This window comes from Castor canadensis, chromosome 2 (genome assembly GCF_047511655.1).
Source record: "Castor canadensis chromosome 2, mCasCan1.hap1v2, whole genome shotgun sequence".
In the NCBI taxonomy this organism is placed as follows: Eukaryota; Metazoa; Chordata; class Mammalia; order Rodentia; family Castoridae; genus Castor; species Castor canadensis.
Genome location: NC_133387.1, coordinates 125,929,773 through 125,946,712, shown reverse-complemented (window position 1 = coordinate 125,946,712; position 16,940 = coordinate 125,929,773). Strand labels below are relative to the sequence as shown.

The 16,940-nt window shown below is 44.7% G+C and overlaps 1 protein-coding gene across 11 annotated transcripts in view; it reads left to right on the top strand.

Moving 5' to 3' along the window:
• Ryr3 (ryanodine receptor 3) overlaps nt 1-16,940 on the top strand; it is a 494,693-nt gene that overhangs the window by 286,412 nt on the left and 191,341 nt on the right. For all 11 annotated transcript variants that reach the window (XM_074065580.1, XM_074065577.1, XM_074065585.1 and 8 more), the window contains 6 exons: nt 84-258; nt 9,804-10,012; nt 11,755-11,930; nt 12,785-12,821; nt 14,323-14,486; nt 15,652-15,817. In XM_074065580.1, the coding sequence (XP_073921681.1) occupies nt 84-258; nt 9,804-10,012; nt 11,755-11,930; nt 12,785-12,821; nt 14,323-14,486; nt 15,652-15,817 (927 nt within the window). The remainder of the gene's footprint in view (nt 1-83; nt 259-9,803; nt 10,013-11,754; nt 11,931-12,784; nt 12,822-14,322; nt 14,487-15,651; nt 15,818-16,940) is intronic.

Genomic DNA, 16,940 nt, shown 5'->3' with positions numbered 1-16,940 from the left:
AGGAGATGCCACTGTGGTCATTTCTCCAGCTGTGCAGGCTTCTTGGACCAACATATCTCTAAGCCTGAGGTCTTATTTTAAAGGGCCAACGTTGGCATCAAGGGAGCGGATATTTTGGGCGAACATGGCAGCAAGGAGATGTGGTCGGATGCATGATTAACCTGGATGATGCTTCAATGATCTTCACACTGAATGGGGAACTGCTGATCACCAGTAGAGGCTCTGAGCTTGCCTTCACTGACTACGAAATCGAGAATGGTACGTCTACCGCCTTCCCCATCCTGATCCCATGAGGCTGAAGAAAAACCCAGGGGGAGCCGAGTGAGCCCTTCTGTCTCTATTTAGGATATATTGTCCTTGCGTATGTGAAACATGAATGGTAAAGAACATCTCTTATACTGTTATTTTTGAATAATCAGGACAAATAATAGTGATCATTGATATGTCCACATAAATAGAAATTCTGAACCAAGAAGCCGTCCTCTAATTTCCTGCCCTGAACTTTGGCCCTTTATGGTTTCCCAGTTATATGAACACTAATCATGTATGGACTGATGCCGTTGGCAGGAGAGAAAAGTTAAGGAATTATCCTTTATAATATGATTTGATAGTCAGTCTCCATGTTTGTGTAGTTGAATTTGATGTTTCAATGAGAACCATTGAAACACAAAAGTTAGATTTAGCTGTTCCCTTGAATGAAATGTAATTTATTTTGAAATTCAAGTATGCTGTGACACCAAAGCAGAGTTGCACTTATTGATAGTCATGAATAGACCACAATCAGTACAGCACTTCCAGATACACAAAGGAGCAATTAGAGCATATTATTGTTGGTTCCAAAACTGTGCACAACGTACGCAGGATTGTCAGCGTGTGGGGGAAAGAGCACTGGACTACAAGTCAGCAAACTTGCTCCTTTCAAGCCATGTGGCTGCCTGGGAATCTCTGCTTGACGTATCTGGGCTATGCTTTCTTCATCCATAAGAGGATAGAGGAGATAAAACTCCAGGGGTGTTCACAGACAGGAAATTCTACAATGATGATCCAACACCTACTGTGTGCACAACCCTATGCTTGGTGCTGGGCCACTCTGCTTTCTGTTTACATATGAGGAAAATGCCTGTCTAAGTCAGGACACCTGGTTTCTGCCCCTGCCCACCTGTGACATTGTAGTTGACTTGAGTCTCTTTGGGCCTAATTTCCCTCTGTAAATGATGAGGGCTCCTTGTAGCACTAAATTTCTGAGACTTAACAAAAAGAAGTCTTTGCCTAAGGAGTTAAAACTATGTAACTGCATAGGCAAAGAGAACACAAATACATGAAACCCTGAATATATGATATAAATCTTTAGAAAATATTTTCAGTTTTTAACATGAATCACACACTTTCTTCAGATGCCTATTGTCTGCAGCATACGTGACAACTGTACCTTTCAAGAGCTTTATAGATATTTCCAAGAACTAAGAATTTGGGTAAATGGAAAGATGGCAACTAGTGTATTTTCCAAAAGAGATAGGATGTCTAAACCCCAAAGGGGTCATGTTTTAATGTCTTCCAAAGAGGCTTCAGATCAAAGTTTTGGAGAGCATCCCATTTGGGGAGGCCTGTGTAGGGAGTGCAGTAGAGGCACCTCACAGCAGCCAGAGCTGTCAGACCTCCCACATGCTTCGGAGCTGGCTCCTGGAGGCCAGGAAAATGATGAAGAATGAGAGATCCCAGCTTTTCCACAATGAAAGCAGCTCCCTGGGGTGGAAAGAGCTCCAAGGCTCCTTACTGTTGGCATGAACTAGAAATAGCCTATCTTTCGGTCTTAGTTCAGCACCAGAAGATCAGAATCTTGTCTGTTACACAGTAATGAGAACTTAGTAAAATCCAATGCCTCGATATTCAAAGTGTGGCCCCCTTGTTAGAAATGCAGACTCTCAGCCCACATCAGACCAGAATCAGAAACTGCATCCTGAAAGAAACTATGGTGACTTTTCTACACCCGAAAGTCTGAGACACGGTAGTCTAAAACAAGTTCAAATGCAAGTGGTAACAGCGTTCAGGAGCTTATTTTCTGGTTATAGAATAACCAAGATGAAAATATGAAAAGGTGACTAATAATGCAAAGCAATAAGATACAAATGTCCAGTGACTAATGTAGAAAGAAATGTCTAAGAATGGGATTTGAAGTGAATGTTGAGTAAAGAATTGAGGAGTCTACCTCTAAGGAGAAGTGTGTCCCTACCAGAGGATGGGATGAGGCCCATGGTGTGGTATCAGGACACTTTAGGAAAGGGTAGGAAAGGTGGAGATCAGTGTATGGAGTTTATAGTTTATGGAAGATGGAGTGGGAAAGGTGATAGACTCAGCTTTCTCATGCAAAAAACTACTGTCTTCCCTGGGGAAAGCACCCTTGTACTTTACACTCTAAGAAATAAGCATCAGGGGTGAGCAAAGAAATGGGAGAAAGGTGAGAGATATTTCAGGCTAGCTGTGCTTTCAGAGATCATCTGTGTTTAATGAGAGATGCCTCCTGGGCCTTTTCCCTACAGAGACATGATTTGACCTTCAGAACCACAGTCTATATCATTAGGAAGTAGTTTTGTGATAGAATTGTACTATACTATGCTCCCACATTATTCCATAGTATTGTATCACACTTTGACAGCTCAGACAAGATAACTGGAAGGCTCTTTTTGTTCTGTGATGGCTCAGGAGTTGGTGGAGGGGCAGTGAAAGGAGGTTGGGGAGCCATTCTTCAATAACAATAGCCCAGAGGCCTGGAATAGTCATCCAGCATCTCTCTGTTTTCCACAGAAGGTGGAAAGACACAGCAACTCTTGCCTTGAGTTGTTAGGAAAGCCATCTGCTGAAAATAAACATTTCATGCTCTGTAGTCCCACTGAGCCCAAATGCCCTGCAGGCTGCTTTCTCCTGATCACCACCTTGTGAGCTTTGATCCAGGCCATCACCCTGGTGGAAGTCCTCAGCCTTTGGAGAAAGAAATAAGGGCAGACATTGCATTTATGGCTGGATATTTCTTTCTTGTTGTTGTGTTTTATTTTTGATTTTGCTTTGTTTTGGGTTTCTTGTAAGTGTCACCTCCACCCTCTTCTGCAGTGTGGGCGATATGCTCCTATCTGTCTCATTAGAATTTTTCTGATCATTATTCTCTCTGCCCTGGTCCCTGGCCTAGGCCATAACACCTCTTAATATCGTCACCTAAAGCTGAAGTTCAGGAGCCTCAAAGTTGAAAGCTTTGCTATTAGCCTTCTCTTTTCCTCCATTTAAAGGAAAGGGAGATAAAATCCTGACACCCTGCCACACCTCAGGCTGGGACATCTGGAAGCACAGTGGTATGGCCCCTTAGGGACACCCACCTCCAGCTATAGCTTTGCGGTCTGCAGGGCAGCCCCACAGGCCAGTCTGGCTGGCCCATCCAGGTTGAACACATCCCCAACTCAGGACAGCCTTCAGGAGGCATCGCTGCCCTGGCACATACACTGTTCAAGGCTCTGTCCTCTCTTTAGATGGGGCTGTGCTTTAGAAAGTGGTTGTGGCAGGCAAGTATGGCCTCCTGCTTACTGTGTTTTCCACAAGGGCTGGGACCTTTGCAGGGTTTCTCTGAACTCCATCTTTCTGGGGCTTAGGAAAAAATGGAAAAGAGTAAGTAAAACATGGGCTACTGGGTTGACACTGAGAGACACCCCTAGAATGCTCAAAGTGTCTAACCACCTCTCCCCAAGACTTCACTTTTTCCCCTACTGGTAGAGATTCTCCTTCCTGTCTCTCTTCAGGCTGAGGTGGCTCAAGAATGGATCCATTTTTGCATTTTCTAGAGAATGGTTTCTTTCCAAGCACCTTAGTTATAAAATTATGGCTGCCCTTTCCTAATCATAAAACTAGTTTGAAGTCTCATAATACCAAATTTATCAGAACCTGCCATCTTCTACAAAACTTAAACTTCTGAGAGAGTTAAATACTTGTGTCATGCAAAATTACCTTTTCCTCTCACAGTGTGTTCTTGCCCTTCCTTTCCTGGGATGACAACTCTATACACATCTTTCCTGCAGATGGTGCATTTGAAAATTTCCTCCTCAAACCTCTTGAGAGGCATCAGCCCCATCACATCTATCAGGAAGGGTCATATGTAGGGAGGAACTTTCTTTTCCTGTTCGTTTTTTTCTTCTCCAGTCTCATCTGGGGATGTGGGTGAACTGAGTTGTAGGTACAATGCAAGTCCTTGTTTTGACAGTCAGTGTTCATAGTAATCACTGGACCTTGCCAACTCAAGTCCAGAGTCTTGTGGCCCCTATGTGCAGGTAGCCCCTTTCCTCTAAGGGACCCAAAGCAGTGTGTGGTCATGAGTCTTCAGCTGCCTGATCTAGAAACAGAAGGATCAACTCCCTGACACAGGAGAATCACTTCTAAAGGGAAGGAAGAGCTCATCACAAAGCAAGTGAGTTCAAGTAAGAATTCAAAACAAGCGTCCTGGCTCAGCTCCTGTGGCTTGCTCTGGACTCCTGTGCACATGGCTTGCCCTTATGTATTAACTGCACACCATGAGGGGTTTAATTGTGATAGTTCCACACGTACATATGCACTTTGATCTTATTCATCCTTTCTATTATTCTTTCTTGTCGTCTCACCCAGTCCCATCCCTTTTTGTAACTTTCTTACAAAATTAACTGGGTTTGATGTATCCCTTTCATAAGTACACACCATGTACTTTGATCATATTCCCCTCCCACCTCCCACTGTTTCTCATGCAAAATAATGTTTCCCTTTTATGTTCATGTCCTTTTTTAAGATCTAGATTCTGCATATGAGGGAAAACATGCACTATTTGTTTTTTTTAGTCTGGCTTTTTTTACTTAACATGAATATCTCCAGTTCTATCCATTCTTCTCCAAATGACATAATTTCATCCTTCTTTATGACTGAATAATACTCCATTGTGTTATAAATACCATATTTCCTTTATCCACTCATCTGTTGATGGGCACCAGGCTGATTCCATGAATTTGTTTCCTCATCTGTAAAGTAAGTGTAATAATGAGGTAAATCTGTAGAACAGGAAACCTGACATTTAAAAATAAATCAATAAATATTTGATGTGGTTTATTACATCATTGTTGCCCCTTACCTTTCTGTCATGCAGAATTATATTTTAGAGAGGGAGACGTCATTATCTGCAACCCGTTGACTAGGTGGGGAGCGATTAAATCCTGTTAGCGAATCTTCCTCCCCAGAGAGCACGTGTGCTCATGAGCATTCGTCTCTCCTCTCTGCCTTCCTGGGTTTTCTCTTTTTGGACTCTACCTGGCTTCAATCTCTTCTGCTGCTTCTCTGAGCTCCACAGCTGTGCCCACTTACCCCCAGGAGGTCCCCAACATGCTGCCTCCCACTGCTGTGGCATCAGTAACTTCTGTCCCCATCTTCCCTCTTGGGGTGCTCGGCTCTCCCCTGCAAAGAGGGCTTCTGCCCGTGGGGACAGCACTTGGCTGGAGTTCAGTCCTCTGCCCTGGGACCCAGCTGCTGTTTAAATCTGGGGCATTCGTCCCCTTAACAGTCAGTTCCTCTCCTGCACACTGACTGGTAGCTGGTCTTTGACTGGGAGCATGTTGGATATCCTCCCATTTTGTCACTCGCCCTTATCATGACCTTGGCCAAGTCTCTTGACTCCTGGAGTCTTCAGTTTTACCCTCAGTAAATGCTATCCATCTTGCTGATGCTTAGAAATGATGAGGAGCCCATGTTCCTTCTTTAAAAATGGCTTTGTGCAAATATTACCATTTCCTCTTACATCCTCAGTGGGTATGTGACTAGGAAGATATTCATATGCCCTACGGCTACAGCCTCGCTGCTGCCTCCCAGTCAGACTCTTATACCTGCTGCTGTTACTCCACCCTTCAGCTTGGGGAAAAAGGAGAAGACTTTCTTTTTTTTTTTTTTCATTTTTCTTTTATTATTCATATGTGCATACAAGGCTTGGTTCATTTCTCCCCCCTGCCCCCACCCACTCCCTTACCACCCAATCCGCCCCCTCCCTCTCCCCCCCCCCAATACCCAGCAGAAACTATTTTGCCCTTATCTCTAATTTTGTTGTAGAGAGAGTATAAGCAATAATAGGAAGGAACAAGGGTTTTTGCTGGTTGAGATAAGGATAGCTATACAGGGCATTGACTCACATTGATTTCCTGTGTGTGGGTGTTACCTTCTAGGTTAATTCTTTTTGATCTAACCTTTTCTCTAGTACCTGTTCCCCTTTTCCTATTGGCCTCAGTTGCTTTAAGGTATCTGCTTTAGTTTCTCTGCGTTAAGGGCAACAAATGCTAGCTAGTTTTTTAGGTGTCTTACCTATCCTCACCCCTTCCTTGTGTGCTCTCGCTTTTATCATGTGCTCATAGTCCAATCCCCTTGTTGTGTTTGCCCTTGATCTAATGTCCACATATGAGGGAGAACATACGATTTTTGGTCTTTTGGGCCAGGCTAACCTCACTCAGAATGATGTTCTCCAATTCCATCCATTTACCAGCGAATGATAACATTTCGTTCTTCTTCATGGCTGCATAAAATTCCATTGTGTATAGATACCACATTTTCTTAATCCATTCGTCAGTGCTGGGGCATCTTGGCTGTTTCCATAACTTGGCTATTGTGAATAGTGCCGCAATAAACATGGATGTGCAGGTGCCTCTGGAGTAACAGTCTTTTGGGTATATCCCCAAGAGTGGTATTGCTGGATCAAATGGTAGATCGATGTCCAGCTTTTTAAGTAGCCTCCAAATTTTTTTCCAGAGTGATTGTACTAGTCTACATTCCCACCAACAGTGTAAGAGGGTTCCTTTTTCCCCGCATCCTCGCCAACACCTGTTGGTGGTGGTGTTGCTGATGATGGCTATTCTAACAGGGGTGAGGTGGAATCTTAGCGTGGTTTTAATTTGCATTTCCTTTATTGCTAGAGATGGTGAGCATTTTTTCATGTGTTTTCTGGCCATTTGAATTTCTTCTTTTGAGAAAGTCTGTTTAGTTCACTTGCCCATTTCTTTATTGGTTCATTAGTTTTGGAAGAATTTAGTTTTTTAAGTTCCCTATGTATTCTGGTTATCAGTCCTTTGTCTGATGTATAGCTGGCAAATATTTTCTCCCACTCTGTGGGTGTTCTCTTCAGTTTAGAGACCATTTCTTTTGATGAACAGAAGCTTTTTAGTTTTATGAGGTCCCATTTATCTATGCTATCTCTTAGTTGCTGTGCTGCTGGGGTTTCATTGAGAAAGTTCTTACCTATACCTACTAACTCCAGAGTATTTCCTACTCTTTCTTGTATCAACTTAAAAGTTTGGGGTCTGATATTAAGATCCTTGATCCATTTTGAGTTAATCTTGGTATAGGGTGACATACATGGATCTAGTTTCAGTTTTTTGCAGACTGCTAACCAGTTTTCCCAGCAGTTTCTGTTGAAGAGGCTGCTATTTCTCCATCGTATATTTTTAGCTCCTTTGTCAAAGATAAGTTGCTTATAGTTGTGTGGCTTCATATCTGGGTCCTCTATTCTGTTCCTCTGAGGAGAAGACTTTCTTAAGGTGCCCTGTTCTCTGCTCACAGCAAGGCCAGGTGTTTCGTGATACGAGCTCCAAGATAACACTACTATAGTAGTGGGTTTGGGGTGAGTTACCCCCTTAATAGAATAACCAAAATATTCCCTTTGGAGTAGGGATGGTTTGCAACAAAAAATATTCCCTCTTTTATATTCCATCCTGTATCCCCACTTCTATAATCTCCTTGAGACTGGAACAGTTCCCCTACTTCCCCAATGCCTTGTCACAGCACCAAACAGAGACCTCTATCCCAATGAAGGCTCAAGAGACTTTGCTGACAACCCTGTCTCTATACTGTACTCAGATTTCCAGGGGTTCCTTATTTATAAAAAGCCTCCATCTATAGAAAGAGATGGTTTAATCTGTCACAGTCCCTTGCACAAAACTGCCAGGCATGTATCAGGGCACAGCATATTGTCCAGTTGGCCAGTCAGTCTACCATCCTGAGGGACTGTGGGTGTGATCTCAGTGCTTGGTGGACCTGAGAGGAAACATCACTGTCATTCTCCTAGGATTACACTAATGTTCTCTCTTATTTGGAAATGAAACTAAACACATCTGCATCCTAAATGAGTTCACAGTTTCTAAGGCCAGCCAACTAAGGCTAGGAGCGTGGCTCAAAAGGTAGAGTGTATACCATGTACAAGGTCATGGGTTCAATCCCCAGCACTGCAGAAAAGGAAAAGGAAGCCAACCAAACTAGCCTGTGAGAGACTTACTTTTCACTTCTGTGACATTATTTACATAGAAATGCCATGGTTAAGGTGTATATGAACAAAATGCTCCCAAACTTGACCTTTAAAAGTACCAGGACAGGAACATACCTATTTTCAGAGTGGTGCCAGTTTTCTTTGTGGGAAGCTCCGATCCCTGCTTCCCCTGGCGGCCCCAAGCTGCTCCTCCTCTCCAAGCTCCCTCTGCAGCCTTAGCTGTCCTCTAGCCACCCACAGCCTCCCAAATCCAAGATAAGGAGCATTTTTCCTGCCATGCTGATTTGCTGGTACACAATTATGATTTATAAATAACCCACAATCAAGAATGCTAGGCAATTTGAACTTCTGCCTTGGTCTGTTCTGAATGCTGTTTTTAAATATGACCAGGATAAAGGAATGAGCTTAGGAGATAACAGGAGCTACAGGAAGGAAGAGGGGAGTTTTCCCTGGCACCCACTTGAAAACTTCCAACTTCCACTTAGGTGAGGACTACAGAAGTCCAGGAGGATGGGAGGTGTAAAGCTGCAGAATCCTAGAGCTAACCTGGTCTCCAAACATGAGGACCACTGGGCCTCTTGTACCTGATGAGGGTGCTGAAGCCCAGAGAGTTTGACAACCAACACCAAGTTGTCCTTGTGTAAAATACATTTTTATGGTGTCTTTTTAAGGTATAGAACATGAGACAGATAGCAAGTTCGTGGAGTAATCAACTAGTCAGTCATAACTCACATGGTTGCCAGTGGTTTCTTTGTTTCTGTGTCAAAATCTGCTCACCAAGTCACTCCTAGGTTTATTATGCTGTTTTGGTTTTGGTAGCATTTAAGTTTTCCTGGGAGCTAGGAGCAATTTTAAATAAGGATAAACTATTTCACTTTTTCTTGTTTGGGTTTTACTCTTCCAGTTGATATTTATTTACCTCTTTGGAATAATCTAAGGCCAGGCAAGGTGGCTCAAGCCTGTAATCCCAGCTACGCAGGAAGTGGAGATCAGGAAGGTCATGGGTCAAGGCCAAGTAGGCAAAAAGTTAGACCCCCAACTCAACAAATAGCCAGGCATGGAGATATGCGCCTGTCATTACAACTACAGGGAGGCATAAGTAGGAGGATTGTGGGTCTGAGGCCAGCCCCAGGCAGGAATGTGAGACCCTATCTGAAAAATAACTAAAGCAAAAAAAAAAAATGTGCTCAAGGTGTGGCTCGAATGGTAGAGCACCTGCCTAGCAAGTGCATGCAAGACCCTTGGTTCAGGCTGCAGTACTGCAGAGAAAAGTTCAGGAAGAATAATTGTCACTGGATAATTATTTCTCTCAAATCATTTTGAACCAAACTCACTTTCCTCTCCAGATACCATGAGCAATAGTCACCTCCAGGTGACCTTCCCTTGTTGATCTTACCCTCCAGGAAGAATGACAAAAGGTTGTGTCCCATCCTTCCTACTGGTCCAACTTCCTGACAGCGTCCCCAGGCACAGCCTGTGGGCTGAAGCAGGATTCTCTATCCCACAGGCTTTGTGCCCATCTGCTGCTTAGGGCTTTCTCAGATTGGCCGCATGAATCTTGGGACAGATGCCAGTACCTTCAAGTTTTACACCATGTGCGGCCTCCAGGAGGGCTTTGAGCCTTTTGCTGTCAACATGAACCGAGACATTGCCATGTGGTTCAGCAAGCACCTCCCGACATTTGTCAACGTGCCAAAGGATCATCCGCACATAGAGGTAACGTGACATAGTCCCCACACAGAGGTAACTTGACACAGTCTGCACTTAGAGATAACGTGACAAATCTGCATTTAGAGGTAACGTGACACAGTCTGCACTTAGAGGTAACGTGACACAGTCCCCACACAGAGGTAGCATTACACAGTCCCCTCACAGAGGTAACATGACACAATCCACACGTAGAGATAATGTTACTCACCGCAGGCGGCCCTGGCAGGGCAGGTGGGCCAAGGTCCTAAGCGCCCACCAGTTCTTCTGTAGACAGGCAGCTGCTTGCCTAGGTCCATGCCCTGACTCCCCTTCCAGGCACGTCACCTACCCTCAGAGCCACGGTCAGTAGCATCTCACAGGAGACAATGATCTTGCACACCCAGCCTTGCCATTCAGTCCTCAGTGCAGGCCACAAGATTTCTTCCAGACATTCCTAGACTGGTATTGTCATATTAATGCAGTGTCCAGAGACTTTAAACATTATTTTCCTAAGAGTTCAACATTGATTAAAGATCCTGGCTGATCTTCAAAAGATCAACTCAAGATGTATGTCCTGAACACATGCTCTTATGCGCTCATAACTCTGTGTCTGTTGAGCCCTGTTTAATTTCTGCAGTGCTATTTCTAGGATTCTAAGCTGGTATGTGATAGCAGATTATGATACCCCCACCTCTTAGGGGTTGCTGAGAGGAGCCAGGTTTGGGTTCTGGTTCTACATCTGCTTGCCTCTGTTGTGCCCATGCCTGCCATGTTTCTTTCATGGTGGGTGTGGGAAGAATGGTGCAAATGCAAAGCCAAACAGCTCCACAGTCATGTTCATGGAGGCCAGTTCTGTGGTTTGCTGCAACCTGACTCTTAAGTCCCCTTAACTCACCCTCCAGGCTGAATTCAACACATAGCAGCTGTTAACACCTCAGTGTCCATCACAGTCTTAAATCATCAATTTTTATTTCTCTGATTGCTCCCAGGCCATTACTTTAGAAAGGTGACTCTTGAGTGTTGAGAAGCCATGAGCCTGCGTGACAAACTGGTTCAATCCAGAACGCCCCCCCCCCCGCCCTATAGAAAACCATTTGAACCACATACAAATACATGAGATCTCATGCACCCAGGACCAGAACTGTGGTCTAGAGAACAGGGGCGAGGCTCAGATCATAAGAAAGTTGTTCTATTCATGAGCCTCAGATTACCTCCACTGCTCCCCACACTTCCCATAGTACTGTAAGTCACTCCAGGATTTACAGCAGGCTGAAGAAGCCATGGCTCTGGGTGGGACCATGGAAGAGATGGGAGCCAGGCCACTTAGATGCTTGTGCTGTCCACGGGAGCTCGGTGACTCCTCCTGAGCCTTGGACTTTCTGGTGCCTTTCCCTTAGATGTTCTCATTCCACTGACAAGGGAAGTCTTTGGAAAGGTTTTTGCCACATGCCCCATAGCCTGAAAGGACAGCCTTTGGAGACATTACCCCATATCACCCCAAGCCCATGTCCCCCTCTGTTATTTATTCTCTACCTTGGCCTTACAGACAACCCTATGGGATCTTCTATATCTCTCATTTCCCTAGCCAGGAGTAGATCTGTTCTACTGGATAGGAAACTATGAGAATTGTAGTTCAGTTATCACCAGTGACAAAGTTTCTAGGCTGCAGAATGTGTTGTTATGTGTTGTTATGTCAGTAAGAGAAGGAGGGGCAAAGCCAAGGTCGGCTCCTCCCACACATCAGGGTAAGGACTCGGTGGTGTTCCCAGGTTGTGAGGATCGATGGCACCATGGACAGCCCTCCATGCCTCAAGGTGACACACAAGACATTTGGCACTCAGCACAGCGATGCCAACATGATCTACTGCCGCCTGAGCATGCCTGTGGAGTGCCACTCCTCCTTCAGCCACAGCCCCTGTCTGGACAGTGACGCTTTCCAGAAAAGGTGAGGGGGAGGTGTCTGGCTCTCAAACTTGCTCACTGTGTCTGCTCTGAACCGGCTTTCTGTTCAGTTTTTACTCTACCTCTGCACAAGAACTTAGCATGTGGGGTTCTCTCTGCTTCGAGTAAAGAAACAAGGATACGTGTGTACAGGTGCATGTACAAAAGTGGGTGTGTGTGTTGGTGCTCTGCAGAATTAAGGGTTGATCAGACCAAACAGTCACAGCTAGTGCAGAAGTTTCTGCTCTTCTTGAGCTCTCTGATCTCAAGTCTCCTTGATGTTCACAATTCCTGTGGTTTTGGAGTGAAGGGACTGCTTCTGTATAAAATTAAAACTTTCTGAAAGTAAATACTGCCTTACTTGAATACCTATGTGATTATCCAACCTCATAGCTGTGTGCCTCTTGAGTAATCTGACTTCCTTCCTGATAAGGAAAATTCCCTGGTGTCTTTCTTTTCTTTGAAATCTGTTTTTAATCATTGATGTGTGTCTGCTGTCTGGAGCTGTCTTGTTCAGATCTCCCATAGTATTTCACTATCTACCAAGCCTTTAAACAGCACTTGAGGGAACAGGATAACCCATTTAAGGTGTCTCTGCCTATGTTACCACAACCTCTCTAGGTCCCTCAAGCTTAACTTTCTGTCTGCATGGAGGGACAAAGTTGGAAATCACAGCTCTGCCTGTGGAGGCAACTTACAAATGAACAACTCCCAAGACCAATCGAAACCACTTGTGTATAGAAAACAGCCAGCTTCCTAAACTTACCTTGATCATTAAAGGTAGATCAATTGCCTGTCAGAACCATGGGATTCTCTATACAACCGAATAACTAGGATTTTCTTCCCCCCTGCCCCCAGGAAACAGATGCAAGAAATTCTCTCTCATACAACAACAGTAAGTAAATGTGCCCAATTATGGTTTTAATTATTTGACTGTTGCTGTGCATTGTATATACCCCTCACAGCAAAGATTTGTCCAGAGATCTTCTTTAATTGCCAATTACTCAGTCTTTTAATATCCATCCTGATGCTTCCAGAACACATCTGTGGCATTTCTCAAAGGAGAGAAAAGATAGCTACTACAGTGCAAAGCAACCCTACCTGGAGCTCCTAATTGGGCACCACTGTGGACTTGCTGCCTGTTTGCCACCAGGGACCAAACATTGCCTTTCTGATTGAAAGGGACACCAGTTGGAAGGGTTGCAATTAAAGCCTTTTGTTTGCTGTTTTGTGTCAACCACTAGTCCACTCTCCCATGTCTCTGCTCAGTAGCAGGAGCATTCTTGAAGGCAGTCAATGCAGGAGAGAAGCAAGAAGCCAGACTGGATGCCGGAACGTGCTTTGGACCCTGTTTTCATAGCTAGACAGTAGTCAGAAAACAATGACTTCTAATTTCTTCCTTTCTGTAATTCTTTAGCACCCGGTATCTATAGAAAAAAAATGCATGTCACCCCCTCTACAAAGCTGTCCTCAAGTCTTGTATCCCTAGGCTAAATATTATGAAGAATAAGATTCTTGCTGCAATTGCACCCCTGCTATGTGCAGACAGTGTGCTCCATGCATTGCATCCTCCTCCCATTGAATCTCCATTTATAGTTAACTTAATCGGCACCCCATGAGATCGTGACATTGCGCAGAATAGTATGCACAGGAGGACAAAAACATGTCCAAGGTCACATGATGGATGACTGGCATCCAAAATTCAAGCCTACGTTTGCTTGGCTGACCCTCCCAAGGTAAAAAAATTGACAAACTGCAAATGAGAGTTACTTCGTTAAGAATAAATCCTGTCAGTATCATAAAGACAATGATGAGGTAGTCCCCTTCCTCGGTGCTGCAGCTATTAGTGTACCATGGTTACATGCCTCACAGAATGAATGTTCCTCGCCAAGAACTGCCATCCTTCTCGACACTGCCTGTGGCAGGCAGGATGGTCACACAAAGCAGGTTTGGCTAAGGAATGGGCTGCTTTCGCAGCCTCTTTTTCAAGACTTTCCTAAAACAAAAACATTGATCCTCCCTATAGATAGAAAGTAATGGGAGTCCTCTGACCCTTGATTGCCCTCTCTGAGGGCAGAGACAGTGCCCCTCTCCCCTGGTGCCCAGGAGGGCTGGGGGCCTCTGCTAACCATCCTGGGCAGCTGCCACAGTGGCAGTACCAGGCTCTTCTGGGCAGTGGGCAGATTAGGTGTTTCCTGCTCCAGGTGCTGAAGCAAAGCAGCAGGGGGATCAGGAATCAGGGTCCCTATTAAACCATCTTCCAAGTCCAGAGTGCTGCACTGCTCTTCAATAGTGCACTTCTCCATAAGAGGGCCAGGTGGGCTGCTGCACTGCTTCTGCCTCTCGAGCGGTCCTCCACCAGCCAAAGTCACTCATGCCCCTCTGTCCCTCCACAGCAGTGCTACTATGCCATCCGCATCTTTGCTGGGCAGGACCCCTCCTGCGTCTGGGTTGGATGGGTTACTCCAGACTATCACTTGTATAGTGATAAGTTTGACCTGAATAAAAACTGCACAGTGACTGTCACTCTTGGAGATGAAAGAGGCCGAGTCCACGAAAGGTAAGGGAGCCCCCAACAGGCAGGGTGGCCCTCGGGCTCCTCCCTTCCTTTTAGAGCCAGAGGCACCTTGGAGAATCCCAACCTGGACTTTCCAAATGAGAACACAGTTCACATTGCTGAGGCAGCCTTCAAACTGTGTGATGGTTTGGGATCTGTCCACCACACAGTGCTGAATGCGCTGTCTGGCCCTCCACACAGCTGAGGGTGCCACAGGAAACCACCCCAGTTACATCAGATTGACCTTAGCATGTTTGAAGGGGCAGCCCTAGTATCAAGTGTAGAGTCATTCTCTCCTCCACCCTGAGCAGTCTCATCTTGTCACTTCAAGGGACCAGGTGTGCCCCACGATGAGCATAGGAGGAGACACAATTGGCTGCCTCTTGCCAAACCCCACCATAGGGGGGGAGCCCTTTGGAAATGGTCGTTGCATTTATTCTTCAAAGATCACTTATGGTATGAAATCCTGAAAATAAAGAATCAGGGATGGGGTAGTCCACTGGTAGAGCTTGTTCAGGGGCCTTGGTTCGATCAGGCTTTGAAGCTTAATGGCTTTTTGGTGGTCTTAGTTTTCAGGTTTTACATTCTTGGAGTTGGCAGACAGCTAATGAGAAAGGAACCAAGTTGGTGGCTAGTCAGTGATACCAGAAGCAGACCTTCAGGGAGCTGAGAGCACAGGGTGGTATAGATCAAGGAGGTGAGAGGCCATTAGAGACAAACTTGACTTGTGTTGAGAGTCTTCCTGGGCCCAGATTTCCATCTTAAGGAATGTGTGCCTGGGTTTCCAAGTGTTCTGCAGCCCCTTGCCCTAGATACCTGACTGGGACTCAACCCACTTATTGTTTCTGCCTCCCACGCCAAATTCTTGTATAAGTTTGCCTGAGATGGTTGCCCTAACTCCCCACCTCTATGTGTGATACTACCATCCTCGTCATCTGCTTGAGTTAGAAAACAGTTATCTGAACATTGCGGTCTTTGCAAGGAGTGGACCACGTCCCTAGCGGAGTGGCTCATGCCTGAATAAGTTGAGACTGAATGAACTCATTTAAGAAAAAGTATTTGGAGCTCACTATAAGGCTTTGTAGTCCTGGAGCATTTTACTCCTGAGTCCTGCTCACAAACCACCAGAACCAACTCACTGCCTTCTCCTCCTCTTTCTGGCACCCAGTGTGAAACGCAGCAACTGTTACATGGTTTGGGGAGGGGACATCGTGGCTGGTTCTCAAAGGTCAAGTCGGAGCAACGTGGATCTGGAAATTGGGTGCCTCGTGGATCTGGCGATGGGCTTGCTGTCCTTCTCCGCTAATGGAAAGGAGCTCGGCACCTGCTACCAGGTAGGAGCAACAGCTGAGGCTGAGGCAGTAGGATCCCAGGCTGTGAGTCTTTGGCTGTGTGCCTCATTCTTTCCCATATTCAGCCCCCCACACAGCATGTCCAGTTGATGAGCCCATGTGGTCCATAAGTCATTTTCAGCCACAATTGAACAAGAACAAAGTAACCTTTGATCAGATATGCTGGTTGTCTTTCTAGAGGAAGGAAAGGCTCTTCCTTACTAAAGAGCTCCAAAAAATTATCCATTTATTCTACAAAAATTTCTTTACCTGAACTGTACAAGACACAAGATTTAAAAGGTAAACAGGAATATTTTTCACTTTAAAAAACTTCTGTACTTAAAATTCAAACCTATAGAAACTTATAAATTTGCCATGTGTTCCCTTTGCAAAAAGGTTATTCATGTCCCCTATGAAAACCTTACAGGGTTCCTTAAATGGTATTTGTGTACATTTTGTTTTCCTATTTCATGGACTGTGAACTTCTACAGAACTACTCAGGGAAACCTTCAGTTACACACCTGCAGACTACCTGTCATTAGCCACAAAAATCTGATTTTTTTCATCCTCGATGGCCAGGTGAGCTTGTGGAAATGCCATATATCATACCCTCCTCTTAAAGTTTGGCAATGAAGGTTAAGTGCATTAAAAACTCTGAGAAAGGGTTCAGAAAGAAACCTATCTGACCAAGCATTTCTCAAATTATTTGACCAAGAAAAATATTTCATTAACCTTAACAATTATTAGTATTCTGTGAGACTAGAATTCCACAGAGCCTACCGTGGAAAATGCTAAGTTGAGGAGTTAATTTTTATGTTAAATATTCTTGACACTTCAAGGGTAGGACAGAAAGTCAAATGGATATGTAGGCAGAGAGTGTTATGTAAGCTAAGACAAGGAAGAGCTTATTCACATCAAGAGCCATCAGGAAAATATTCATTAAGGAGAATCTTGATTTTGAGGGACAGAGAACAGTGTTCTAGGTTGGACGAATAGCCCAAGAGTCATTCTAGAGACAGGGCAGAATAGTATGGGGCTTTTATGATTAGTGGAGAGGTAAAGACATAGAGGTAAAAATGGGGAACTATTGAAGGTTTCTCAACAGAAGAGTGGCATGCATTGATTA